The sequence below is a fragment of the Urocitellus parryii genome, chromosome 7, assembly GCF_045843805.1.
Source record: "Urocitellus parryii isolate mUroPar1 chromosome 7, mUroPar1.hap1, whole genome shotgun sequence".
Taxonomy (NCBI): domain Eukaryota; kingdom Metazoa; phylum Chordata; class Mammalia; order Rodentia; family Sciuridae; genus Urocitellus; species Urocitellus parryii.
In genome coordinates this window covers 151576962-151604408 of record NC_135537.1, presented here as the reverse complement: position 1 = coordinate 151604408, position 27447 = coordinate 151576962, and the positions used below count along the sequence as shown (strand labels likewise).

Here is a 27447-nt window from a genome sequence, read left to right as displayed (position 1 = left end):
CTCGGCCTTCGCTTCGCCCTGCCCCCTCCTGCCAGCGCCCGGACGCCGCAGACCCCGGGACCGTTGGCGCACGAGTCCCTACCGCGCACTCCAGCGCGGCCAATGGGGCCTCGAGTTCCTGCCGCGTGGCCAACGCAGCGCGAGGCGGCCCTCCCACTAAGCGGCGCGAGGCCAGCGCCACCTGACGCCAGCGGCGGCCTGGGACATGGATGGGAGAAGGCCGCATTCCTTGGCGTCCCCAAACCGCCCGCTCCGGGCGGAGGAGCGTCGCCCACCAGGGAGTTCTAAGTCCTGCAAAGAAAGAAGCCCAGTTATCCACAGTGGAACACCAAGGGTCGGGTACTTGAGCACAGCCAGCGTGTGGGGATTCAGAATGCAGACAGTCTGCGTTAAGCAACGCAGAGCCACGTTCCTGAGAACAAAGGACCTAACTCTAACTTGAACCAACAGCTGAACTGCCGCTCCTGCCAAAAAATAATGGTGGGGGTGGATGTGCAATATCCCAAGTAAATAAATTCATCTTTTTAGATAGTAGCATTTTTAAAAAATTTATTTTCGTTTCATGCGGACACAGTATCTTTATTTTTATATGATGCTGAGGATTGAACCCAGTGCCCCACGCATGCTAGGCAAGAGCATTCTACCACTGAGCCACCACCCCAGCCCCTAGATAGTAGCATTTTATATCTTAAAAATACATGCTTCTAAGCCAGTATTTTGCTCAGTTTACTCAAGGTTTGATGAAAACAGGTGCCTGACAGAAGGATATCACTAGAATACAATTCGGTGTGCTTTCAACCAGCTGGTGACATTTCAAACATTAAAGAGAAACCTCATCTAGATGGGACAGAATTCTATAGAATCCTTAAGAATAAATCTATTCAGGGTTGAGGATGTAGTTCCAATGAGTTTCTTGCCTAGATGCAGGAGACTATAGGTTACATTCCAAGCCCCATAAAACTGAAAATGAGTAAATATATCCCTAACCAATCAATAAGCTCAAATACAACAAAAGCTGTGCTGATTTTTTTTTTAAAAAAAAGAGTCCATTTTAAAAATGGAAATTGTTAGAGGAAAGAGGTTAATGTTTTAGTCCTTTTTTCATGGTCAAAAGAACAATGAATATGTTTACTTAAAAACTAAAAGGAATAAAAAGACCCAACAAAGCAGCACTAATATAGAGATTTTATTTAAACTGTATTGAGTTTTTACAGCACATTGCATGTTTGTCACAACGCAACTGCACAGTTTGGATTTTTGGCCACATCATGTCACTTACACCCACAACAGCTCTGAAAGGAGTATTTGATGAACGGATCTGAGCCAAAAGCCCAGAGTCTCTCTCCAAGGCCATGCAGTTTATTCACTGATGGGACAATCCCTCAAAACAGCCACACAAAATAGACAGATACAGTCTCCCCAAATGTTACCAATATTACTCCCCCTGAAAACAGGCAGAGTGAAGTGCAATCAAAGTAAAGTTAATTAAAAAGCCACTCATGACTGGCAGTAATTTTTAATGATTGAGAAAATGGTTAAAAGAATTTTATGTATCAGAGACAAGGAAGAATTTGTTACTTTTTCAATGATCTCAGGAATTTCCCAGACACAAAATCTCCATTATTCAGCTCCATTTAAATGAAAAAAAAAAAAAAAAAGTTCTGCTAGGCTGACCTAAATACGCCAAAACTTTTTAGGTTACATCCATGGCAAGTATAAAAGCAGCACAGATGCTTCTCTGTAGACTGAAGAAAAGGGCAGGACAAATAACAATTCTTATTCTAAATGCAGATTCTAGTTATTTTGGAATGAATTTTTTTTTCTAGAAAGCAACATGAAAGTAGCAGTGAGAAAGACAACTACCACAGTTTTAAAACAGAATAAGCCTAAATGTCATTTGCCTTTTATACACCAATGACTTAAGGAAAATGTATAAAGGAAATCCTAATAGTTTCATTATAGAACAAGGAGACTGTATCTGTCCCAACCACAGTACATGGCTACATCACTATCTTTTGGTTAAGTGCCACTGGTACATATTAAGATGAAAAAACAAAATTAAAACTAAAATTAAAAAAAATTTTTTTTTGGTCCACATGGACACATTTTCTCTCCCAATTTTGGTATCAAGGCTTCATTCTCTTGTTTGGGTTCCATTGTTAAGTGCACAAAAATAGACAGCAGCATTTGTACTGAAACCCTCACATACCAAACAGCATATTCTAGGAGGTAAAAACCAAATGCTAAATTCTACCCTCAAGGTGTCAAGTGTTCAGGATAAGAAGCAGTGTGACTCAGAGGAGGCAGCAGCCAAGGGAAAGACAACATGGGGGAAATGGGAAATGGAATAACAACAAAAACCTTTGTTTTATTTTCATGCCAGGAGAGGATCAAGGTGGAGCTCCTGTATTAGCACCAGGACAACTAGGAAAAGTCAGGTGCGAAGGGTAGGGCACAATCAGCAGATATTTCACAAGATAATTTTTGCTTCTCCCTTCTCATTCACAGTGCATACCTCCAGAGCTGCCTTGGCATAACAGAGTGACCACTGCCTTCACAGCTCTGATTTTTTCCAAGACTAAACATCAGCAGAGTTTTCTTCTGCTCCCAAAAATGTCTCACTCCCTAGAACTGTCCCCCTAAACTGAATATTCACTGATGCTGGCTGATGAGCCAAGTGAAAAATACATTGAAACCTCCACTTGGCCAACCAGTCTTTAAACCATACTCCACAGAAAGACAGTACTAATTGCAACTAGAGGGAGTGCCTCTAAAGACTGAGCCTTCATGCACAGACACAGAGCACAGAGGTACAGAAAAGAGTTCATCTCGAATCGGATAGGAATTCCTATCTTGTACACTATAATCTGCTTTTTTCAAGGTGGAGGAGAAATGGGTCTGGTTATCACTTGCAGTTTGGTTATACATATGCCTTTCTATTGCTGTTTGGACACCTTGCACCAGGCAGTATCTATGAAATCATCATCTTGTGACCCCCCAGGAGAAAGAAGCTGGAGTCACCAACTCAACATTAAGCTTCCAGACTCTGGGTCTGGATCAGGACCATTACCCTAAGTTGAGGGTCTCTCCAGAAAAGGACCTCCGCCAAATTGAAATTCCTCTGCTCCAGTCTCAAAGTACCAAGTAGGATTTCTCAAGATGATATCTTTGAGCTCTGTGATTTCATGAGCCATACCAAGGAACCTTTCAAACTACACCTGAAGCAGATCTTCCCTTCAAACCTGTTAAAACTGGACAGGTCATCTCCTTTGCATTCAACTGGAAGCTGTAGCGATGGGTTTCTTCAGATGTTGGCTCATGAGCTCCCTGGCACGAGATACTTGAATGTGTTCGTAACATGAGTTACAGACGAGAACTGGGTCATAGAGCTGTTGATCAGGAATGGGCAGCTTCAGGTGGCAGCATCCAGCACAAAATACATTCCCACAATTTCTGCCAAAACACAAAGAAGGAAGAGTTAATCAGAAATGCCAGTATGCTGAGAAAGAATTACAATCTAAAAGGCCTTCCATGAATGAACAAAGAGAAAGGTCGGTGCAAACATGATTCCTATAAGGCTTTAATATCTCCATTTTCAGAGTAATTCAAATTAGTTCAATAACTATGTGCTGCACTGTTTTTTTTTTAAATATTTATTTAGTTGTAGATGACCACACAGTATCATTATTTATTTTATGTGGTGAATTGAATGTGAGGATTGAACCCAGTACCTCACACATTGCGAGGCAAGCACTTTTCCACTGAGCCTCAGCCCCTATGTACTGCACTATTTTATGAGTCACACAGAACATCTTACCTGCAATGGTGTCTTCGTTTGGCCAACCAGAATTCACAGTCACAGTTATAGCAATGCGATGCCATATGGTCTGGAACCCAGCGAGTCACCTAACAAAAGGCACAAGGAAAAATCCTAGGTCCTTGTCAATAGAATGGAAGAGCAACATTACAACAAGGAGAGCAGCCCAGGTGAAAATGACATGAATCTGGGGGAAAGGTCAGTCTATAGCATGTGACTTATCTCTGAGAAATATAACTCATTAGCTCACATGAAGCACCCACCACATATTTGCCTAGACATACCTCAGTCTCCTTCTTATCCACAGGTTCCCAACTTGCTTCTGAAAGGCAGTCTTCACTGTGATCAGAGCCAAAATCTTCTGTATCACTGCCATCTGACTCCTTCAAACAAGTCTGAAAAAAAGGCAGAAAATATCAATATCACCTTTATCACCACTAATGCTGTTTACTACGTGCCAGGCACCATTCTAAGTACATTATATACATAAACTTGTTTAATTCCTCACAATAGTTTTTCACTGTGTAGTACTTTTATCCTCATTTTACAAATAAGGAAACTAAGCCAGAGGAAAATTAAGTTTCATGCCAGTCATTGTGGCACATGCCTGAAATCCCAGGGACTCAGGAGGCTGAGGCAGGAGAATCAAAATTTCAGAGCCAGTCTCAGTAACTTGGTGAGGCTCACAGTAACTTATCAAAACCTTGTCTCAAAATGAAAAAATTTTAAAAGACGGGCTGGAGATGGGGCTCAGTTGATTAAACATCCCTGAGTTCAATGGAAGGAAGGCAGGCAGAAAGATAGATTTAAGTTTTGGTAAGTGGTAAAGCTGGATTTGAACCTAATATTCTGGCTTCAGACCCATGCTCTTAATCAGTATGCTATATCACAGGGCAGAAAGACTCTCTCTTGTGGCATCCTAAACCAGGCATTAGCAAATTGGCCCACAAGCCAATATTTACAATATAGGCCAATATATCCAGCCCATCTTCATAAATCAAGTTTTACTAGAACATAGCCTAATTCATTCATTTACATTAATCATCTATGGCTATTTTTTTAAACATTTATTCTTTAGTTGTAGGTGGACACAGTACCTTCATTTAATTTTTATGTGGTTCTGAGGATCGAACCCAGAGCCTCACACATGTTAGGCGAGCGCTTTTCCTCTGAGCCACAACCCCAGCCTCATCTATGGCTATTTTTGTGCTACAAAGGCCACATAGTTATGACATAGATGGTATGGCCCCCACAAACCCTAAATATTTGCTATCTGGCCTTTAAAAAAATTGAGTTTTCTGACTTCAGTTTAAAAGCATTACCCTGAATATTAAGTTGTTAGCTCCATCCACGCCACTAGAGAGATGTGGGCAGAAAACAAGTGGGAGTGCCTTAACAGATGGAATGGAAGTGCCTATATAGCAAAATATTATGGGGGAGGGCAGGGGTTGTGGCTCAGTGGTAGAGCACTTGCCTAACACATGTTAGGCACTGGGTTAGATTCTCAGTTCCACATAACAAAATGAATAAATAAAGCAAAGGTTAAAAAAAAAAAAATGGGGGAGAGAATGGATCCTAGAAGCTCCCCCAGGATTGTCATGCGAAAACCTGAAGCAACCCAACACAGTAAAGCCTGCCTGGTCCTCCTCAGCTCTCACCAGGATTGTTCCAAAATGTCCTAACCAGCCTCTCAGTCTGGATCCAACCTCCTACACTGAGCCAGGCATGGTGGCACTAGCCTGTAATTCCAGCGACTCGGGAGGCTGAGAAAGGAGGATTACAAGTTCAAAGACAGCCCCAGCAACTGCTAGGCACTAAGTAACTCAGTGAGACTCTGTCTCTAAATAAAATATAAAATAGGGCTGGGGATGTGGCTCAGTGGTCAAGTGCCCCTGAGTTCAATCCCCAGTACCAAAAATAAAAAACAAAATCCTACACTGTTTATTAGGCTCTTGCTCAGTGACAGAATGCCTGCTTACCATATGCAAGACCCTGAGTTCAATCCCCAATAATTCTCTCCCTCTCCCTCTCCCTCTCCCTCTCTCTCTCTCTCTCTCTCTCTCTCTCTCTCTCTCTCTCTCTCACACACACACACACACACACACACACACACACACACACAGTAAAGGCTTATTCAAATTGTATAAGTTCAGAATTCTACATCCAAAAAAACGATGAACTTAAAATATTTTTAAAATTCTACACTGTTACAAGAGTAGTTTTCTTAAAATATAAATCTGATGATGTTTCCCACTGGCCTAAAATTTCATTGCCTTGAGGGTAAAAATCCAAACAAGAAGGATACTTGACCCTTCCAATCCCTGTCTAATTCTCCTCCTCCCCACCATATCACTCACCTCTCCCTCACAGTTCCCAGCACAAATATGTATGCATGCCTGCACCCAAACGGCCACACACTCAACCCTTTTAAGCCAGGCCACTGCAGGACCTGTTACCTCCTTGCTTTTGCAAATGTTTCTTTTTCACTGTATATCTAGCAACATATATCACACATTCTTCATTCAACTCAAGCATTATCTTCTCAAGACAGCCTTCCTTGACCTCTCATTCCACTCTTAACCCCCTAACACCTAATACCTTCCTCAATCATAATACAACAACTTTCAAGATATTTACTTGCCTTTCATTCTATAGCCCAAGCCCAGTGACACTCAGCAAGTGCTCAACAAATGAATGCTGAATGGATGGAGGGCTAAATGAATAGAATAACTGAAGGGATGAATGGCAATTGGTGAATACTTACAAAATCATCCTCATAGTCCATAGGGGGCTCTGCTGGAGGGGCACAGCAGTGACGGATATCCAGTCTCATCTGAAGCTCACGCACCTGTCGACGTAGCTGCTCTACCTCTTGCTTGTACCCTGCTTCAATTTGCCGTAACCTATGCTGGATCACGTCTGTGGGAAAGGGGAGTCCATCATCATCCAGGTAGAGTGGAGGCACTGGAGAAGGGCAGCTCAGTGGGACAGGCTTTGTGCTGGAGACTTGCTTTGGGTGACCAGACAACCACATCCGGTTGTTTTTTCCTCCTGGGCCAGTACAGTGTCCATTGGAATGACTAGAACAGATAGGTGACTTCACACCTTCTCTCTGAGCCCACTGGCCCCCAAAGCAGGGCCCTGTGGCCCTCATCTGCTTACTGCTTGACCTCTTGCTACAGCAGCCATAGGAAAGCAGCCGCCGAGGGGTAGTCTCCCCACTTGGGAATGAAGTCACCAAGCCTTGGAAGCTGTCCCAGTTGGACCCTAAGAAAGAGAACTCACTGATCTGGCTCTGAGAAATTGGTTTTCGGACCAATTCCAATGGCACTTTCCCAAAGCGAGGATTTTCCAGTAACTGCCCACTCCTATTATTTCCTTTCTTGCCAGTGTCTTCCTCCCTACGGATCAGATCCAGCACAGAACTGGGCTGTTCCTGATGGGAGATACCTGCCACAGACTCTGGGGGATCTTGGTTGAGGAAGTCGGTGCTTGGCTCTAGAGGAGTTTGGCAGGCAGCACTCGGTGGATTGCAAAGGTTGCCCAGACTCTGATTCAGAACACATCTGGAGGTCACACCTAGCACAGATTCTATCTGTGCCTGTTGGGCGGCACCCATAAGAGAGTCCTGGGCAGACTGAGGAAAATCACAGACTTCGCCATACTTGCAGGGAGTGATCTTGGAGGGCACACTGATGGTTTCTGTTTCAGGCTCAGGTGGCTCTCCTGAGCCACTGAAAGTCCTACCCAGCTCATCCTGAGCAGGAGGGTCTGGAGCTGGTGCCTTAGTCTCTTCCAGGACTTGGATCTCAGGATCACAGGTGTTCTTCACTTCCCGGGGCACAGCAGTATTAAGCAGCTTATAACTTAGTGAAGAGCTTTTGTGACTCTTAAAAGTTTGTTTATTGCTCAGGTAGTCTTTCTGGTTGCTGGGCAGAGGGAGAGGAAGGCCTATTTCTCCTACAGTCTGCTGGGGACCTCCTACCCCGGATTCCACAAAGGTTGTCTCTGATCCTTCAGGATTGCTGTGCCAGGGCTCCAAGCCAACTCTGACCTCCTGACAGTGGTTATTCAGGTTAGGGTCACTGGATGTGCGAGTCAGGGGGCTGCTTGTGTCACAGGCAGAAAGAAGATCGTCCATGGATCTGGTTTTAGGTAACCTAGAATGACAAATTTAACAACTCCAGCTCAGGAAATGGGTACCATCTCCAATATAAAGACAAATTTATTTATTTTTATTTTTTTTAACTTTTTTTTTTTTAAGAGAGAGAGAGAGAGAGAATTTTAATATTTATTTTCTAGTTTTCGGTGGACACAACATCTTTGTTTGTATGTGGTGCGGAGGATCGAACCCGGGCCGCATGCATGCCAGGTGAGCACGCTACCGCTTGAGCCACATCCCCAGCCCTATACAGACAAATTTTAACAACTCCAGCTCAGGAAATGGGAGCCATCTCCAAAATACAGAATCAGGTCTTAAGAGCAGTATCAAAGCCAGAGTCCACAAGATAAAAAACAACATTTAAGGTTACAAATAACCAATATTCCATGAAAGAAAACTGCAAAAAGGAAAAAACATGGATTTCATTGTTAAGAACCCAGGATCTGTCTTCAGCTTTGTCAGTATTCAACCCATACAACTTCCCTGGGCAATATCAACCACTTTCATAGTTTCAACTGCCTGCTATGCTGATGCCTTCTAAATCTACTATTCTAGCCAGGACCACACCTGAGCCTCAAACCTAATTTCCCATATTCTCCATCAGAGTAAGATAGAAAGAAGATTGGTTCCGGAGCTAGATGACATAAGCACCAATGCTGATGAGCTATACAATTATAAGTAAGTTATTTAACTTGTTGGATACTTGATTTCCCCCTCTATAAAATGTTAAAGCTGGGTGCAGTGGTATACACAATTGGAAGGCTAAGGGAGAAAGATCGCCAAGTTAGAAGCCAGACTGGGCAATTTAGCAGCATTCAGTCTCAAAATAAAAAATGAAAAGGGCTGGCAATGTAGATCAGTCCTAGAATATCCTAGGTTCAGTCCCCAGTAGTGGAGGAAAATAAGGTAATAAATTATACCTTATAAAGAGGTGCCATAAGGATTCAAAATATAGGAAACCACCCAGACTTATTAAGATGACCTCAAAAGTACTCAGATATTTTCTAGAATGACCATCCTGACTTCTTAAAATTTATTTTTATTTTTTTAGTGGTCAATGGACCTTTAATTTTATTTTATTTATATGTGGTACTGAGAATTGAACCCTGTGCCTCACACATGCTAGGCAAGTGCTCTACCACTGAGCCACAACCCTAGCCCCCTATCCTGACTTTTAATGTAGTTCAAAGTCCTTAAAGCAATGAAAATTAAAGGAAATTCACCAGAAAACAGAAATCAGTGGGCTCCTCTTTTCAGATGCCTTAGTCACTTTGGCTCATAGAGAAAAATCCCCTGAAGGTAAACAATATAGCTTATTTTAAGTAGCTGACTTTTGAAATCTTATTATAAATAAATCTTTTAAATATATTTTTAAGATTACTTTTCTCATGGGCTGGGGTTGTGGTTCAGAGGAAGAGTGCTCACCTAGCATATGTGAGGCACTGGGTTCCATCCTCAGCACCACATAAAAAAATAATAATTTTTTTTTTAAAAAAGATTACTTTTCTCATCAAATTTTTGTTTGTTTGTTTGTTTTTTAGTACTGAGGATTGAATCTAGGGGTGCTCTACAATGAGCTACATCCCTAGCCTTTTCTTTTTTTTTTTTTTGAGACAGGGTCTTGCCAAGTTGCTGAGGCTGGTCTCAAACTTGCAGTCCTTCTGCCTCAGCCTCCTGACTTGACAGGATTATAGGCATGTGTCACTGTGCCTAGCTTTGTGATCAAGTTTCATTTTCTTTTTTCTAATTTTGAGGCAGGGCCTCACTAAGTTGCCTGGCTGGCCCCAAACTTGTGATCCTCCTGCCTTAGTTTCCTGAGTAGCTGGGATTACAGGTGTGGACCACCACATTTGGCTAATTTGTTTTGTTTTGGTTTTGGACAAATAAAATGGCAGGAAATTCCAGAAAGGCAGAACCAGTGGTTATTACAGTTTCTGAAGTCTCATAGCCAGGGCTCAAATCCCAGCTTGAAAACTCTAAGAAAGGTTAAAGTACCCACCTCCTAAAGATACCATGAGGATTAAACAAAAATAATGTGCATTAAAACACATTGCTCAGGGCTGGGGTCGTGGCTCAGTGGTAGAGCGCTTGCCTACGTGTGAGGCATTGGGTTTGATTCTCAGCACCACATATAAATAAATAAAATAAAGGTCCATCAAAAAAATAAAAAACATATTGCAGAGCTGGGGTTGTGGCTCAGCGGTAGAGTCCTTGCCTAGCATGGGTGAGGCCCTAGGTTCGAGCCTCAGCACCACATAAAAATAAATAAGTAAAATAAAGGTATTGTGTCTAACTACAACGAAAAAATAATTTTTTTTTCAGTTTTCGGTGGACACAACATCTTTATTTTATTTTTATGTGGTGCTGAGGATCGAACCCAGCGCCCCACACATGCCAAGCGAGCCACTGCTTGAGCCTCATCCCCAGCCCCATTAAAAAAAAAAAAAATTGCACAGTGCTTCTTATAATGTGTTATTGCATTTACTGTTTACTTATTTATTTCCCTCTACTGAAATTCCACAAGAGCTGGACTGTGTCTTATTTGAATCACCAGTACCTAGCATAGAACCAGGCACATAATGTGCAGAGTGAATGAGCTCAGAACCTAACATCAAGTTTCCATTGGTAAGTTCCAAGTGAATGGAACAGATCAGTAGGGCTAAATGGTATATATCAGGAGCTTCCAGGGTCCATCCAGGATCTACTAAATGAGAAGAACAAGAATTAGGCCTACACACCTGTATTTTTTCTGATATTATTATTACTATTATTGTGGTGGTGGAGATAGAATTCAGGGCCTCCCACATGGTAGGAAAGCACTCTCTGAGCTATATCCCAAGCCCAGTGTATTTTTTAAAGAAATACTACAACTTTCTCTTTTTTTCTTTTCTTGTTTTGCTTTTTACTATGGGAACGTTTAAGCATACAAAAGAAGACTATTAGTAACTCCCATGTACTCATCACCCACAATCAAACAGCAATAGCCTGCCATCCTCCACAATTGACTCCTTTGTGCACCATAGGTTTAATCAGTGATGCTGGAATAGACAGTCATGCCTGAGGAACTTAGAAGGAGGAGAGTTCATCCAGCTCAGGGAAGGCTACACTGAAATGGTAGGATTTGAACTGGGTATCAAATGTACTAGACTTCAATGGAAGAAGAGGAAAGTAAAAACAACATTTCTGATCTAGAGAAAAGTAAAACCAAAGGAAGTCAGATCAGTTGCTACAGAAACCGATTCCTTTCAAATCCTTATATCATTTATTCCTCTAAACCCAAAGCACCTTTTTGAGCTGCTTACAACACACCCCTTTGCTATCAACTAACATTTAAAAAACCACTTCCCTGTAACACCTCTTTCTCCCCCAGACTGGTTTGCCCTCTTACCTTTTCATTTCTTTTTTGGTACCAGGGATTGAACCTAGGGTTGCTTAACCACTGAGCTACATCCCCGCCCTTTATATTTTATTTTGAGACAAGGTCTCGATAAATTGCTGAGAATGGCTTTGAACTTGAAAGCCTCCTGCCTCAGCCTCCGAGATGATGGGATTATAGGCATGAGCCACCATTCCCAGCTCCTCTCACCTTTTCAATGAGCATTGGTGGCACTAAGATTCTCTGACTTTCTAAGCTCAGACACTTGGGACCTATCTTGACTTTGAAGAGACTTCACTCTGCACTTCAATTCTTCAAATTTCAACCAATTCCATAGTTTGCTAATAACTTTACTATTGTTTCTGAATTGAATCCTCTTTTCCAGGGACTTTTCTCTTTATATTTGAATTACTACAATGATGCTGGCTGGTCTCTGTGCCTCTAACTACCCTGCTCACTGATAAGCTCTCCAAAAATCCCATCATCAGTACGTCACAATAACTTCCTACGCTGACTGACTTTTGACAAATAAATCAAAATAACTTTTTTAATGCTTAAAGTACTCAGTGACCTGTCCCATATATATCTTTCCATTTCTCAGGCTAACCCCTTTTCAACCTCTGCCAGCTCCAGAGAAATTTGTTTTTCAAAATTCTCCACGTACCCAGTTTCTTTGGACCTCTCTCTGCCTGCCTTATTACAAACCCCACAATCCCCTATGTCCCATGCATTATTTTGCCCACTTAAAAATTTACTAAAGCACTTATTATGAACCAGGCCTGAGCTAGGCATCTGGGACGTAAAAAATGACATTGCTCCTATCTGGTCCTTCATGAAAATTTCCTGAGTAAAATAGTCACCAAATGATACTTTAAAGCATCTCATTTCTCAAACAGCTTTGAAATACGCACATTTTTACTTGCTTAGATGCTTAGAATTGTTCTCTAGTTGTTCTGTGTTTTATCTTATAGCTTAAAAGTATCTTCAAAGTAGGATCTGTATCTTCTATACTTTGTTATAGCCCACAAAACCTTGTAAAACACTAAGCCATTTGTAAGTATTTTTTTAGTTATAGATGGATACATACCTTTATTTTATCTATTTATTTATTGGTGCTGAGGACTGAACCCAGTGCCTTACACATGTAGGAAAGTGCTCTACGACTGAGCCACAACCCCAAGTTGCCATTTGCAAGTATTAAAGAAATAAGCTACTAACTTAAGGTAATGATTATTAAACAGATCCTAGAGCTTATTAAAAATCTGAAAACCCAGGCATGGTGGCACACACTCGTAATCCCAGCAGCTCAGGAGGCTGAGGTAAGAGGATTGAGAGTTCAAAGTCAGCCTCAGCAACAGTGAGGTGCTAAGCAACTCAGTGAGACCCTGTCTTTAAATAAAATTCAAAATAGGGCTGGGGATGTGGCTCAGTGGTTGAGTGCCCCGAGTCAATCCCTGGTAACACCCCCACCCACAATAGAAAGAATCTGATAAAAAGCTTTTCCCTGGAAAAATAAACTTTTGAACCTAAACCCAAATTCTGCAATAGTATGGGGAAAGGAGAAAATCACAGAATTCCAAAGCCTATCCCCTGACAATGAACTCAACTCAAAAGACCCTAAAACTGGACTTGGGGTGTAGCTCAGAGGTACAGTGCTTGCCTACCACACACAAGGCCCTGGATTTAATTTTTAGCACTGCAAAAAACAACAACAACAACAACAACAAAAAAAAAAAAAACCTAAAATCAAAAACTTAAAATGTTGGGGTTTTGTCATCTTTTATAATATTCAACCAAGAATGTTACATTTTAACTTTAAAAACCTTCATCTAATAAACAAATATCAAAATTTGAAGTATGCACATGCTTTGAACACAGCATATTTGTTTCTAGGAATCTAACAAAAATACTAGCACAAATGCAAAGATATATGAATAAAAAATATTATTAAAATGCACATTTGAAAGGGGATTGAACCCATGCTATGCACATGCTAAGAACATCCTCTACCACTGAGCTATGCCTCCAGCTGAACTATATATTTAAAATTGGCTTAGATGGTAAATGTATTTTACCATGATTTTTTTGTTATGGGTTTGATTCCCCACAGGAAAAATATTTTTTTTTTAAATAGTAAAAACAATAAAGTAGCTTTATATGTATTGTCATGGGATGACAGCCTGATCAAAGTGGGGGAAAATTGCAGGATGATATGCAAAACATTCAGGTTTTGTTTTTTAAAAACAAATATAATATAGAGGCAGGAGTATGTATGCTGTTTCAGTTTTACCTAGAAAGCCAAGACAGCTTGCACCTGGGGGACTCAGGTGTACCTATATAGAGATGTTTACAAATATCTCTACATAGATTCATCCACACTGGGGGCCGGGCATAAAGCTCAGCGGTAAAGTGCCTGCCTAGCATGCATGAGGCTCTGGATTCAATCCCGTACTGCAAAAAAGGAAGAGATAAAGAGAGAAAAACAACTGGAAGTGTTTGACAATAGACATCAGTGGGGACAAGTATCAGGAGCAAGTACTTTTGTTATGTCTTTTTATATTGTTTGACTTTTTTTTTTTTTTAAATAAGAAACAAGGATTGCTTTTATAAATTAAACAGCCTCCATCCCTCTTTCCCACAAAAATTCAACCAGAAAATTTACTTAATTTCTTGTTTTAATTTCTGGCCTGTTTCTGAGGGAGTAAAGGCCATCTCCCTGCTGGGAACCCATTTCCCCAAGAGTCAGATGCTTCTGGAAGCTAAAAACATTGTAAAGGTAAAGGTTACTAAGATAGCAAGCTTCCCATGCCTTGTATTAAGTGAACAAAAATCAACAACATTTCCACAAATCTTCATGAAGTAGTCCTTTCTTTTTCATTCTCCTCTCCCTTGCTTGGGTATGTCACATGGGGTGATAGCAGCCCCAGGAAAGAAGGTAACCAACCTTATCTTAAGAGAAGACCTTGAAAACACACAGAGTGTATCCCAGGCTATACCCATGTTTCTTCTTTAACTGATTCAAGAAGTTGCTTTTAAATAGCTCATTAAAAGAAGAAAAATGACTTTTAGGCAAGATAGGAATCAATTACTACCTTTCTGGTAGAGAGGGAACAAGGGCTTTTCTCACCTGTCCAGAGAGCGGCCAGAAAACTCCTGGCTCTGGGCCACTGGGGAAAGGTAAAGATCCATATTCTCTTCTCCAAGTGTGCACGGAGATGATGCAGGCAGATAAACAGCTGTCCAGAGGTGAAGGGCTCGCACATGACAAACGGGATGCAGGACCTAGGGAGTGGCCCAATATTAGCATTTTGTAAGATATTCCTGGTCCCTTCTCCTTCCCTAAGCCTTTGGCTCTCTATTCTCCCCACTGACTCAGCCTCTTCACGCTACTGATTTCTAAGTTGCATTCACAGGAAAATGGCTTGGACTTACCATGTCTGAGCCGGGCGTATAAAGGAAGTTATGAAAGTTCTTATTGCCAGCTCGCAGGAGCGCCCACACAGAGCATGTTCGCTTGTAGATATTGCGCTTCTCTCGCTCACAGGGGTTGTTCGCCAGGAATGTGCCATAGAGACAAGAGTACGTGTGCTGTACCAGTTTTACCTAGAGAGCCAAGACAGCTTAACCTGGGGGCCTCAAGATGCCATTCCCCCAACCCTGGTCACAGGCTTTAGGACTTACCAGGAATGCTTCATTAAATTCAAACACACAAGGGAACTGCTTAAGCAACTGATGAACAGAATCGAGCCACTGGAGAAACACAGGGCATTGTTCATTTTGGTCCTCTGCATTCTCCTGGTGGCCACAGCGGTCTCCAAACTTGTGCCCAAAATCCAGCCAGTCAGACTCCACTAACACTTGGAAGCCCTGCAAAGGAAACAGTCCAAGCATAGGGTCTCTCTGGAAAGGCTATTGTGCTACTTCCCAGGAGACTGCCCAAAGCAAGGAGCTGGTGCCTTCATAGAAGAACAAGACTGAACTAACGTCCTCTATCAAAAGATTCCCAAGACAGTTCCTCAGAACCCACCACCATCCCTCCTCCCTTATACCCGACCCCCTCTCAATACCTCCAATGTCCTGTAATACGGGTCCAGTAATATTTTGGCCAGGGCTACAATCTGCGGTGTCCTGTCCCAGCCGTCAGAGCAGTGCACCAGCACAGGCCGGCCTTCCCGGTCTACTGTATTAGCCACCAGCACAGCTGCTTTTAGCATCACTGACAAGTGCTGCAGCCATTTGGTACTTTCCAGTGCTGACAACCAGCTATGCAAGAACAGAAATGAAGCCCATCACTAAGGGTACTAGGGCTATCCACCACTCACAGACAGTTCAACCCAACAAAATCCCCAGTAAGAGCTGGAACCCAGAGGACCACCCACGGCCTTTTTGCTAAAAGTACCTAGCAAGAAGGTAAGGAAGACAGGACCTGAGGCAGAAAGGAGCCTCTTAGAATCTAAAAAGGAATTAGAAAGCATGACAAGCACATTTAGCCACTTTCTCTCCCCAGTTCTCTATGTTCTTTGAGTAGGACAACTGATCTAAACAAAAAGAATCCAATGTCCTGTGACAGTGCCAAAGTATTGGCTGAGAAGTAGTATTCTTGGAACTGGTCCACTGAACCCAATTCCACCTAGGCTCTGAGGTCTCCTGTACCTCCAAATTTCCCATCTCCTCAAAATCTTCCAAGAACAAAAAGTACTGAGTAAAGAATGAGACTGGAGGGATTTGCAATCACAGCAGGGAACACCTACTTGCTGGGATCTGGCATTTGGCTACACACAGCTCGGAGGTACTGGAAGCTGTTCCGGATGGCATGGATGTTGGCCATTCCCATAAACACGACCTCACAGTTGGGATAGTACTCTGTAGACATGAGAGGAGAGTGAAGCATAAAAGCAGATCCTGGAAATAGGCACCCAGGCACCGAGGTCAAAAGCAGTTCTAGTGGACAAACATCCCCAGCAGTGAAGAACACTCCAGATGGGAACCAAATATACTCTTGAAATCTGAATCAACTTTTATCTCTGGATTCTCTGGTGCTATATAGTACTAGTAATATTTTTTTTTTATTGATTGTTCAAAACATTACAGAGCTCATGATGTATCATCTTTCATACATTTGACTCAATTGGGTTTTGAACTCCCTTTTTTACCCCAAATACGGATTGCAGAATCACATCTGTTACATACTCACATTTTTACATAATGGCATATTAGTGACTGTTGTATTCTGCTACCTTTCCTATCCCCTACTATCCCCCCTCCCCTAGTACTAGTAATATTAATGACAGTAATACTAGTAAGAATGACAACATCTAGTAAATTCTCAAAAAATCTAGTAGCTTCTCTGTGCAACTAATTTTTATATATGCAGCCTCTAATCACCCTAAAAACTTTTGCAAGGTATATATTATTCGCATTTTACAGGTGATAAAATAAAATTTGATGAAGAACTTCAACACAACTATAGTAAATGGCAGAGTCCTAGTTCTAAGCAATTTTGTTTGTTTCTTTCCACTCCACAAGTTGCCCCCCAACCACATCTTCACCAAAGACCCCAAAACACAGGGTGCCTGCAGACACTGGGGTAACAGCAATACCTTCGCATTCACAACCTCCACCCTTGGCACGGTTAGCCACTGCTGCTGTGTAGGATCTCGCATCCAGGATCAGTAGCTTTTGAGGGGCTGCTGTGCTCTCCACCCCAGAACACGCAGTCAGAGAGGAATCTAAATACACATAAGGAAGAAGACTCAGGGTCAGCTAGACATCCAGCCTCACTCTGACTCTGGTACTCACTCTCAGAAGAGAGCAATGTGCAACTAGAAAACTACCCATCTCATACCCCAAAGCCTTCCAAAAGGCAGGGACCTAGACACTCTGTATCATCTTTCTCCCATCCTCTCACTAGAGGGGGCCTGTTGCCTGGGGTCTAGTAACACCTATGCCTTACCGAAGTCAGTGTCACATGCCTCGCTGGCATCATTATTCCCAGTGCTGAGAGGGCCCCCACTGGCCCTTGTCCCTGGGTCCAGGGCACAGGCTTTGGCAATGGATGTGACCAGGTACTCATCATCAGCATTCCGCCAGCCCCACCAACTGATCTCAGGCTGGCTGCAGCGGGCAATGGCAGCCCCATTGCGAAGGTGTCTGACGAAACAGAAAAAGAAAAAAAAAAAACATAATGCTCTTGGCATTCAATCCTCCAGAAGCCTACCACAGAGACCTCAAGGGTGCAAACCCAGGTCTCCAGAGCCAGCAGGGGCTACCAACTCATCTGGCCATGATAATAGCAACCAAAAGCTTTATCATCTCTAGAGAGCTTTACAGTTTACAAAGTGCTATCACACACATTTTCTCAAATGGGCTCTGTATTCCCAAGATGACCTTGACTCATCAAACCTGCACCAGGTACAGACATACAGCAAGAGAACAAGATCTGAGCCAAGAACATGAACAATTCTAAGCCTCATGATTACTACCTGTTTCACTCTATTTTAGTACAATGTTCTTGTGCAAGGGCCAGTAAACTTTTTCAGTAAAAATCCAGACAATTTTTGGCTTTGTAGGTCACAACCAGTCTGTTGTTATTCTTCTTTATGTTGTTTTAAATAACACTTTAAAGAATGTAAAAGCCATTCATGGCTCACAAGCTGTACATGAAACAGGCTGTAGGACAGATTTGGTCCACAGGCCAGTTGCAACTCCTGTATTAATGCAATACTTCATACACACACACACACACACACACACACATATGCACACACACGCACATGTATGCACATACATACACATTCTCTCTCAAAAATAAGTAAATAAATAAATAAAGTGAATAAATCCCCAAAGACTTATCCTTATAAGAAAAAATAAGGCAATTCTCATTTTTAAATTATTTCCGTCACTTCTCCAAAGCATATCCATTCCCAGCAGGCTGCCAAAAACCTCAGATTTTGTCTCTTTCCCCACTGAGTAAAAAAAAAAAAAGCCTCCATTTTCCATCTCCCACTATCTCACCTGTACACAACCACAGGGATGCGCTTCCAGGAACGGAAAGAAGCCACATTCTCCAGCTCTTTATCTGTGATCCATACAGGAACCAGCAGCTTCTGGGGGTAACTGGGGCATAATCTGAGAAGAGACCAGAGGAGATTATTGAATTGGTCTATGTGATAACAAGACTCAGAGGATATTTTTGTATGGGAAGAGGGATCAGGAGCCCTCCTATCTCATAGACCCAGGAGCTGTGCCACCCTGCTTTGGTTCCCCCACCCCTGCCCTCTCACTTGTAGTTGCTGTTGATATGTGAGACTCTCCAAACATTCTGCAGGTCAAAGCCCATCCTGACAAGCTCTGCCTCCTGCCGACATCGTATGTGATCTCCTGCAACACAGTCCCCACAGTCTGTCAGCTTCCCAGAGTGTGAATGTCCAGGGGTGGAGGAGTTTCAAGAATTGAGGGATAAGAAGCAGCCTCCCAAAGAAAGCACCTCGCTCACCTGGCTGACACAGATGGGTATGCTGGTCCTCCTCAGTCAACCCCAGGCACCAGGCATGGTAGGCAAAGGCAAAGAGGTCCTCAGGTTTGGCAGGTCTTGCTGTGGCCCGGCTTAGCCTTGTGAGCCACTCTTGGCACTGCTTGAAAGTGGAGAAGTGGCACCTGCAGGGCAAGGGAAGAGGCAAGGGACAGATGTGCCCTGGGGGAGGGACAAGGGACACTGACCTGAACTCAAGAGAAGCTGTCTCTTGTGACAATTCCCAAGAACTTCTGTGTTTGAGACATACTTATCTCCTCTGGTGAGTCCCTACGTCAAATCTAGAAATTACCACATGGCCCTGAATCTCTGCACTCCCTGTTCCTACCCTACCAGTCAGTGCTATTTCCCATGACTCCCTAACACAAGCCTTCTGCTTCAGGCAGGACATCCTGTTCACATCACTCCTGCCTCCTTGTTCTTTCTCTTCTTCTGCTTGATAATGCCTTGTCTCTGCCTGTCTCTACTGACACTTTGAACATGGTTTTAGTGCCACTCCTTCCTTGAGTCCTTCCTAGCCTATCCTCTTCCAGATTCCTTCTTCTCTTGCATTTTAAGCACCTGGAATATTAAATATGGCTTTCCATAGCATACTGCTACATGTTAAGTCTTCCTTCAGAAACCAAACTTTAGCTTCTGTGAGGCAAAGGGCAAGGTGGATTCTTTCTGAATCTGCTCCAGATTTGAGCATATGGCAGGCCCTAAACCAAGCATCCTTCTAATACTCCTTGTAGCCATCTCAGTCACTTTTTTCTCCCATGACCCAATCTTTCAGCAAATCCTGTAACCTCTTCCTTTAAAATACACACAGAATCTGACGACCTCTCCGCATTTTGGCTGCCACCACCCTGGTTGGGACGCTACCATCTCTTGCCTAGATAATTGCAGTAACTTCCTAACTCACCTCCCAGTTTCTACCTTGCTTTGTTCCTGTTCTTTTCCATCTAGTCTCAATACAGCAGCCAGATGATTCCAAAAAACATTATTCAGATCACATCACTCCTTAGCTCAAATCCACCAGGGGTTTCCCAATTCTCTCAAAGTAGAAGTCAGTCATTGGGACTCTCTGCTTTGCTCTCAGACCTTATATTCCACCATCATCATCTCCATGCACTCCACTCCAGTCCACTGTCTCCTGCCATTGTTCTTGCAGTGTGCAGGCACAGGTATACACCCACCTCAGAGCCTTTGCAATCACTGTTTTTTCTGTCTGGCATACTCTTCCCTCAAATATCCACACATTCACTTTCTTCAGGTCTTGATTCAAGTCACCTTTTCTGATCACTTGTTTAAAGCTATCATCTTCATCCCCATAGCACTCCATGCTCCTTCCTTGCTTAATTTTTTTCCTTTATAGTTATCATTTATGCCAGAATCTCCCCACTAGAATATAAGCTCCATAAGGAAAAAAAAAATTATCTATTTGCTTTCTGTTTTATTTTTACTCCCTAAGATAGACTGGTCTGAAGTATTCAATAAGTGTATGTTAAATGAATAAACAGATGAATCAACAATAATGTGGAGTGCTCTGTACCAGGTATCATCCTAGTTGCTTTTATGTGCATTATCTCATTTAATCCTCATGATGACTCCATGAGCTAAATATTATCCCTATTTTTTCAGATCAAGACACTATAGGTCAGTAAACTGACCTTCCCAACTGAGCACAGTTTTTACCTTTTCCTCTAATGGGAAAAATAAAATAGTATCTTTCCTCTCTTGCTCAAAAGAAACTTGCAGCAGAGATGTCTGCACAAGACTAGGGTGAGGGGACCTAAGTAAGGTCCCATTGTTCTCACCTCACCACTTTGGAGTCCTTGCAGGCAATGTGCAATTGGAACATATCACGGCTCTCCACGCTGTCAATCATCCGGAGAGGTACCTTCAGAGGAAGGACAAACTGAGGTTCAGATCCCTCACCTCAGCACCACTCCTCAATCCCACTGTGTCCCAGATGCTGATGTATCATTGGAAGTAAGAAAACTGGCATTTATTGAGAAACTGTTAAGCGCCTTGTAACTATGCTGGATCCCTGACATATCTGGCCCCAATTCACAATTATAATAACCCTGCAAGGCAGATATTTTCACTCTATATTGTAAGGAGAAAAATCAAGGTGAGTTAGAAGACTTGTCGAAGGTCACACAGCTGGTAAGTGGCAGTACAGGAAAAGAGCTCAGGTTTAGCTAACCCCAAAGCCTGCACCTTGCCAACAATGCTCCTTCGAAGAACCAGCAAGAGTAAAACAAAGGGGGGAAAGGAAGAATGAGCCTGAGAGACAGAAAAATAGACTTACAACTAGGAGAAAGAGGTTGGTGACAAAGAGAAGGAACTCCAACTTGTTTTGGAGAAATAATCAGGTACAGCATTAGAACAATATCACGTTGAACCTCACAGGGAGTTAAACTTGGATGTGGGAAAACAAGACAAGAACTTACGTTGATGACAGAGTCCTTGAACTTGATATGCAGCCGGTAGTTAGAGATGGCAATGAGGGCATCGGCTGCCCGGCCCAGGAACTCCACTCCCTCTCCCTGAAGCACTGTGAAGGGTACCTGCCAAGGGGCAGAGGAACCCTCAGTCCATAATTGTGTTGCCCCTCATTCTCCTCTGTAGTCCCTGCTCTGTAGAATCTTCTGTGGCAAAACTGGACCAAGGCAGCAAAGGAGAATCCTCTCCACAGTCGATACCAAGTAACCGCTGCACAGGAAAGCTGCCTTTCCTTCTCTGAGGTCAAAGGCTCCATAATGTACACACAGACCCCTCAACACCACCCTATGACATCCCTTCAGAGAGCTGGAAGCCAGAGCTTCAGTATTAGAACCTCTTGGAGATTTTGAATGGGAAGAGAGGGTATGTTTCAACGAGTTAGAGAGCCCTACCCATCTAAGCCTCTAATTCCTCCTTACCTGAAGATTTTCCTCCTCCTTCACCAGTTCCTTGGGAGGGAACAGATCCTTGGCTTGGATATACTCCAGGCTGGGAGGCCCCTCCTCACCCTGTTGGAAGGCCAGAGCCGTGAGTTGCCAGGCTCAATTTGTCCCTTCAGACTCATTCATTCCCCTCCTCCCACTAATAAATCTACAGCCCCCCACACAAACACACATACTCGCTTCTTTTCTTTTTTGGGGGGTGGGGTGAGGGACTGAACCTCAGGTTGCTTTACCACTGAGCTAGATCCTCAGCCCTTTTATTTTTTGAGACAGGGTCTCACTAAGTTGCTGAAGCCAGCCTCGAGCTTGTGATCCTCCCGCCTCAGCCTCCTAAATCACTGGGATTATAAGCATGTGCCACAGTGCCTGGCTTTTCTCATTTTTTTCCCCTTCTTCTTCTAATGCCACTGGAGATTGAACCCAAGGGCACCCTACCACGAGCTACATCCGGAGACCTTTTTATTTTTTATATTGAGACAGGAGTCTCACTAAATTACCCAGGCTAACCTTGAACTTGTGATCTCCCTGCCTCAGCCTTCTGAGTAGCTGGGATTACAGGCAAGCACCACTGCCTCCAGCTCCCACACATGCTTCCAAAAGGTTCTGACATCCAAGGAGAGAAAGGAGACCTGGCTTAGTTGGAGGTGGGGAAGGGTAATATAGAGGGGGTACTCAAGCCTAGTAAGCGTAACTGGAGAGTGAGGGAAGCCAAGGAGGAACTCTCCTGTGGAATCAAAATTTCAAATGAAAGAGGGCAGAAAACAGCGGGGGGCGGGGGGGGGACTAATGTAAGGATCAGACTAGGAGTGGGAAAGTGCTGTTCTGAGGAAAAGGAGCCAAGTGTGGCAGCTAACCTACAGCCACTGAAGCACCAACCTGGTGGGTGAAGGAGACAAAGAGGAACAGGTTGGGGGGATTCAGTGGCAAGCCTCTAGAGGGCCTTCAAGGAGCTTTCAAAAGGAGGATATGTTTTGGAGCTGAGTTTATCTTCCTGTTAGGCCCACACTGCTATCAAGCCCCCACTACCTGCCAAGAACCTGCCCAGCCTGCTGCTCTGAGGGGAATTCCTGAGGTATACCCATAGCAAGCAGAAGTTACTCCCCTCCTAACCACCAGGGAGGAGAAAAGAGGGGATCCACTACCTGGAGGAAGAAGACCCAAGGACAGCCAGGGGAGAGAAAGAAAGAAGGCCTGGCAGACACCCACGGGGGGGGGGGGGGGGGGGTGTATGGGAACATCTGAGAGGACAGATGGGGGAAGCTGAGAAGGAGCATTAGCCAGAGGGGAGGAGGGGAAGACTAGGAATGATGCAGAGGTACAGAGCCCTGCAGTGGCAGGGAAGATGGAGAAAAGAGAGGTTGTCTGGGGGACAGTCAAGGAGAAAAGAATGGCATGTCAGGTGAAGGATAGGATTATGGAAGGGGGAGGGGACTGGAACCCAGGAGGCAGCTCGCAAACATCCTTTGCTCCCTGACCAGCCCCCTAACATCCCACACAGCCTACTAGCCACATCCCACATCCCCAAGAGAGGATGCAGCGGGTGGGACCAAGATGGAGAGGCGGAGGTAAAGGGATGTACCCCTGTAGGGCGGGGCCTGGAAATCTGCAGTCAAGGGCAGTGGCTGCAGGACTAGAATGGGCCATAGAATTTCTATCCTAGGCCTTCGATAAACCCCAGCATCCAAAGATTGAAGGAAGTCCAAGAAAGAAAAGGGCTAACCCTTCTCCCAATTCCCCAAACGTCCAGGTCGGGCCAGGGGCCTGAGGAAGGGGCAGGGTTGAAAATTAATATCCCAAAGGCTGGACCTGGGCGGGGCTGCGAGTGCAGCAATCCTTGGAGCCCCCCGGACGCCGCAGGCAGGGCTAACACTTACGAAGCAGCTAAGCATGGAGCAAGAGACGCGGGCGGTCAGGCTCATGGTCGCGGGCGGTCTGGGCCAGCGCACATGTCCCCGGAGCCGCTGCGCTGCCCGCCAGGCCCGGGCGCCCGCCGCATCCCGGCTGCGGGGCCTGCCAGGTGCAGCAGAGGCGGCCAGGAGCGAGCGGCTGGCGGCGGGGAACCGGCTAGGCTCCCGCGCGCCTCTCCCCTCCTGTCCACAATGGAGCGGGCCCAGCTCCGCCCTCCAGCACAAGCGCGGAAGGGAGGGGAGCAAGGCAAAGGGAGAGCCCCGGGATGGCGCCCGAAAGGCGGAGGCAGGGCGGGGCTGCTGTGCGGGGGCCCGCCCCCACCCAAGCTCCTCCCTTTCTGTAACCGCGTGGGAGGGCAACCCAGGGCCTTCTGGAGTCCCAGCAGAGCTACCGCCCAAGGCTGCCGGGGAGGTAGAAGAAAGCCCGCCTCTACCTTTTCATTTCAACCCACTCCTCTTTTATCATACAAGCTTCTCTCCGTCCTCCCCTCCTCCCTAGGTTCCCCCAACGCCAGCTCTGGATCCCAAGATGGACCTCACCAGTATCTCTATCCCATGCCCTTGCCATCCAGTTCAGTGCTTGTTCCTTCCCTCCAAAACTACCACCCACCATACCAGGTCCATCAGTGTCATCTTCCAATCCCCTGACCTCAAAAAATTCTTTTGGTTCCTTTAGAATGGATCCTACTCTAGTGCCAGGTTAGACATTCATAGTCCTGAAAGGAAGTCCTTTATGTTTTTTTATTTCATGGCCCTGCTCAACCCTACTCCTTCGACTCCATATCTCCCTTGTTTCACATCCTCTGATCTCTGGAAAGAAAATCCTTCTTGGAGAAAAAATTTCTTAGTCTGGGAAAGAGAAGAACTGGCATTACGGACCACAGAAGCTATACAGAAACAAAACTTGAAGCCCAGGGGTAGGGCTGGAAAAAATGGGTAAAGGTCCAAAGAATAACAAGTAATTGGGCTGGGGATGTGGCTCAAGCGGCAGCACGCTCGACTGGCATGCGTGCGGCCCGGGTTCGATCCTCAGCACCACATACAAACAAAGATGTTGTGTCTGCCAATAACTAACTAACTAAATAAATATTAAAATTCTCTCTTTAAAAAACAAAAAAACAATAAGGGACTCAGTATCACTAACAGTCAGAAGGAGACGGCTGGAACCCCAAACTTTCTGTGTCTAGTAAATTTCAGAAAGTAGGGCTTTTGTTGTGGAGGAGGGGACAAACAGGAGAAAATCTGACATTTTAAGCATCTACTTATAGGTCAAGCTGTTTCAAACATTACCTCACTAAAACCTTTCAAACCTATAAGAAGTAAGCCTTACGGTGTTTTCAAGTGAGACTTCAGGCCTAGAGAAAAAGTATGTAATTAATCTAAAATAGGTTTACTGAGAAGAGACCAGACCAATATTTCACCCATCATAGATCCACATGTCTGTGGAAGGAAGGGAAGAAGGAGAGAGTCCTCTCACCAACTGAATGTATTAACTGTACCTAAGCATAGGGGACATCTGAAAGAAACTGAAAAGATGCAGTCAGGTTGAGGGCCTGGTCTGGCCTAGTACTCATTTCTCATCTCACTGCTTCCTCCTCCTAGCTCTCAGGATATAAGGAGTACCCTGAACTTGGGGTCAAAGAAGAGCAGGTGCAGTTAATGGGAAATTTACAGGACTAAACCCCTAGTGATTCATCATATTTTGGGTACCTTCAGGATGCCTTCCTACTATACATTCAGCCAGCTGTTGTCTGCAGTGGCTTAGCAGCAGCACTTAAGAGCTAAAAAAGCCCATGATTTTGGTAGAGTCATTTGACACAACACCCACACTATTCAAGGGGCCCACCAGAAGTCCAAGGGTTTTAAATATAGAAGGTATGGTTTTTAGACTGGAACACAGAGATTTACTAGAGACTCAAGAAAAGTAAGAGGAGAGCTGTTATGAAAGGCTAAGGAAGTCAGTGGTATATAGATAGTAAGGGGAAGGAATGACTTAGAACATGCAGAAAAAAACTTCTAGATATTTCTCATCCCAGTGTTTTATACTGCTTTCAATCTAAAAAACCCTGAGTTGGGGGTATAGCTCAGTGGTAGAGAACCTGCCTAGCATGGACAAGGCCCTCAAAAAAAGGTGAGGGAGGAAAAGAAAAGACAAGAAACCCTAATTTACCTCCAGTGCATATGAACATGTTTAGGAGCTGAATAAAGTAGCTTGGAGCTCAAAGTCCAAGAGAGGTGGGGTGGCTTCACAGAAACAGACACAAGGGTTACAGAAAACAATGATTTGAGGAAAGAAAGAGTACTCACCATTCTACCGTGGTGAGGGTCCTGGCTGACTGCTGTCACTATAAGGAAACAGAAGAATGTAAGGGTAAATAGCACCATTGATGTCACCATAGAATCAACAAAACCCACACATCTACCCTTAAATCTCTCTTCAACTCTTATTTTCCTCCCTTACAGAGGATCCAGCCTTTCACAAGTCACTATACCAGACAGAAACAATGGGAGCTACATGGAAAGAAAGCAACAAGTGATCCTGCAGAGTGTGAAGTCAGTCACAAAGTTCTGGAAGTGTCATCCAGACTTATTCAGCAGAACTCAAGAGTCCTGACTCCCAGACCAAGAAGTAGAACACTCCAACCCCTGTTCTTTGCAAGAGAACAGAAGAAATGCCAACTCTGAAGACACAAAAAATGTCCAATTAAGACTCACTTTTGGCCCTAGTGGGGGAATCCACAAGACTGTTCTGCCAGTCTGAGTCTGGGAGTAGCACCCACTTGACCTCCAGAGTCCAGAGCAGAGGACAAGAGGGAATGGGCCACCACCTGTGATAAGAGAGCAATAGGGCTGGACAAGTCCTGCTGAGTGTACTTAACATCAAGTGAGGTGGAATCTATGGGGCAAAAGACCACAATCTGGGCAAAATCAGGCCAGTCGGGTCTTGGAGTCAGCATCTGTCTAGTGGGTCCAAGTAACGGGGATTTCAAGATGAGGCCTCCTAAACCCACTTAGGGAACCAGAGGTCCGCTGACTCCTTTTTGCCTGCTATACTCAGGGGCAATGCAGCAGAGTTCCGCAAAAGGCTGCAAGGATAAAAGCCTCCATCTGCGGTCCTGCCTGCCTCGGGGATCACAGTATTCTCTTCCCCAGCCCACCCTCCCTCATGGGGGAGCCCGCAAGCGGCAAGCCAGAGGTGCTGCCTCACCGCCCACTGGCACGCAGCCTCAGAGGAACGGAGAGAGACAAGGGGAAACAAGGACCAAGCCTAGAAGGCCCAGGGCTTCCGGACCTACGGAATAAGGTCCCCAGAGACAGGCCAGGCTGGCAGGGGATTCCAGGTGCCCAGGTTCTAGAGGTGGAGCCTAAAGACTCGGAGGCGGAGCCCGGAATGACAGAAGGCGGGACTCAAGAAAACCGGTGGGGGCCGGGGCGGGGCCCCAGCAAGACGTGGTCCCAGTTCCCAGGCTGGCAGTGCACAGGGCACAGTGACTCACCCAGGCGGTGTCCGCCCGACCCTCCAAGGCAAAGCTCTCACGACTTCCGTCTCCCGCAGCTGCTGAGGCCGCGCAGCTCGAACCCCACCACGGTGTCCCTTTACCCAGCCAATCGCATCTCTGGCCTGTGCCCGCCCTGGCCAATAGCCATGCCAAGTCCCGCCCTGCCCCCACCACGCAGCCGCCGCCCTCACTCTACATTCCCCTTATTGGTCAAATGGGCA

General features: G+C 44.6%; 1 protein-coding gene across 1 annotated transcript; it reads right to left on the bottom strand.

Moving 5' to 3' along the window:
• Positions 1-1200: 1200 nt before the first annotated feature.
• Positions 1201-26622, bottom strand: Mtmr4 (myotubularin related protein 4). Its single transcript, XM_077800937.1, has 19 exons — positions 26442-26622; positions 26034-26071; positions 21796-21885; positions 21325-21441; positions 20686-20768; positions 18851-19011; positions 18639-18735; positions 18370-18483; positions 17309-17505; positions 16956-17084; positions 16107-16218; positions 15423-15618; positions 15037-15222; positions 14788-14958; positions 14483-14637; positions 6582-7977; positions 4102-4212; positions 3818-3906; positions 1201-3453 (listed from the first exon to the last, which is right to left on the bottom strand). The coding sequence occupies exons 1-19, from the start codon at positions 26605-26607 to the stop codon at positions 3276-3278; spliced, it is 3786 nt and encodes a 1261-aa protein (XP_077657063.1). The 5' UTR covers positions 26608-26622; the 3' UTR covers positions 1201-3275.
• Positions 26623-27447: the final 825 nt, after the last annotated feature.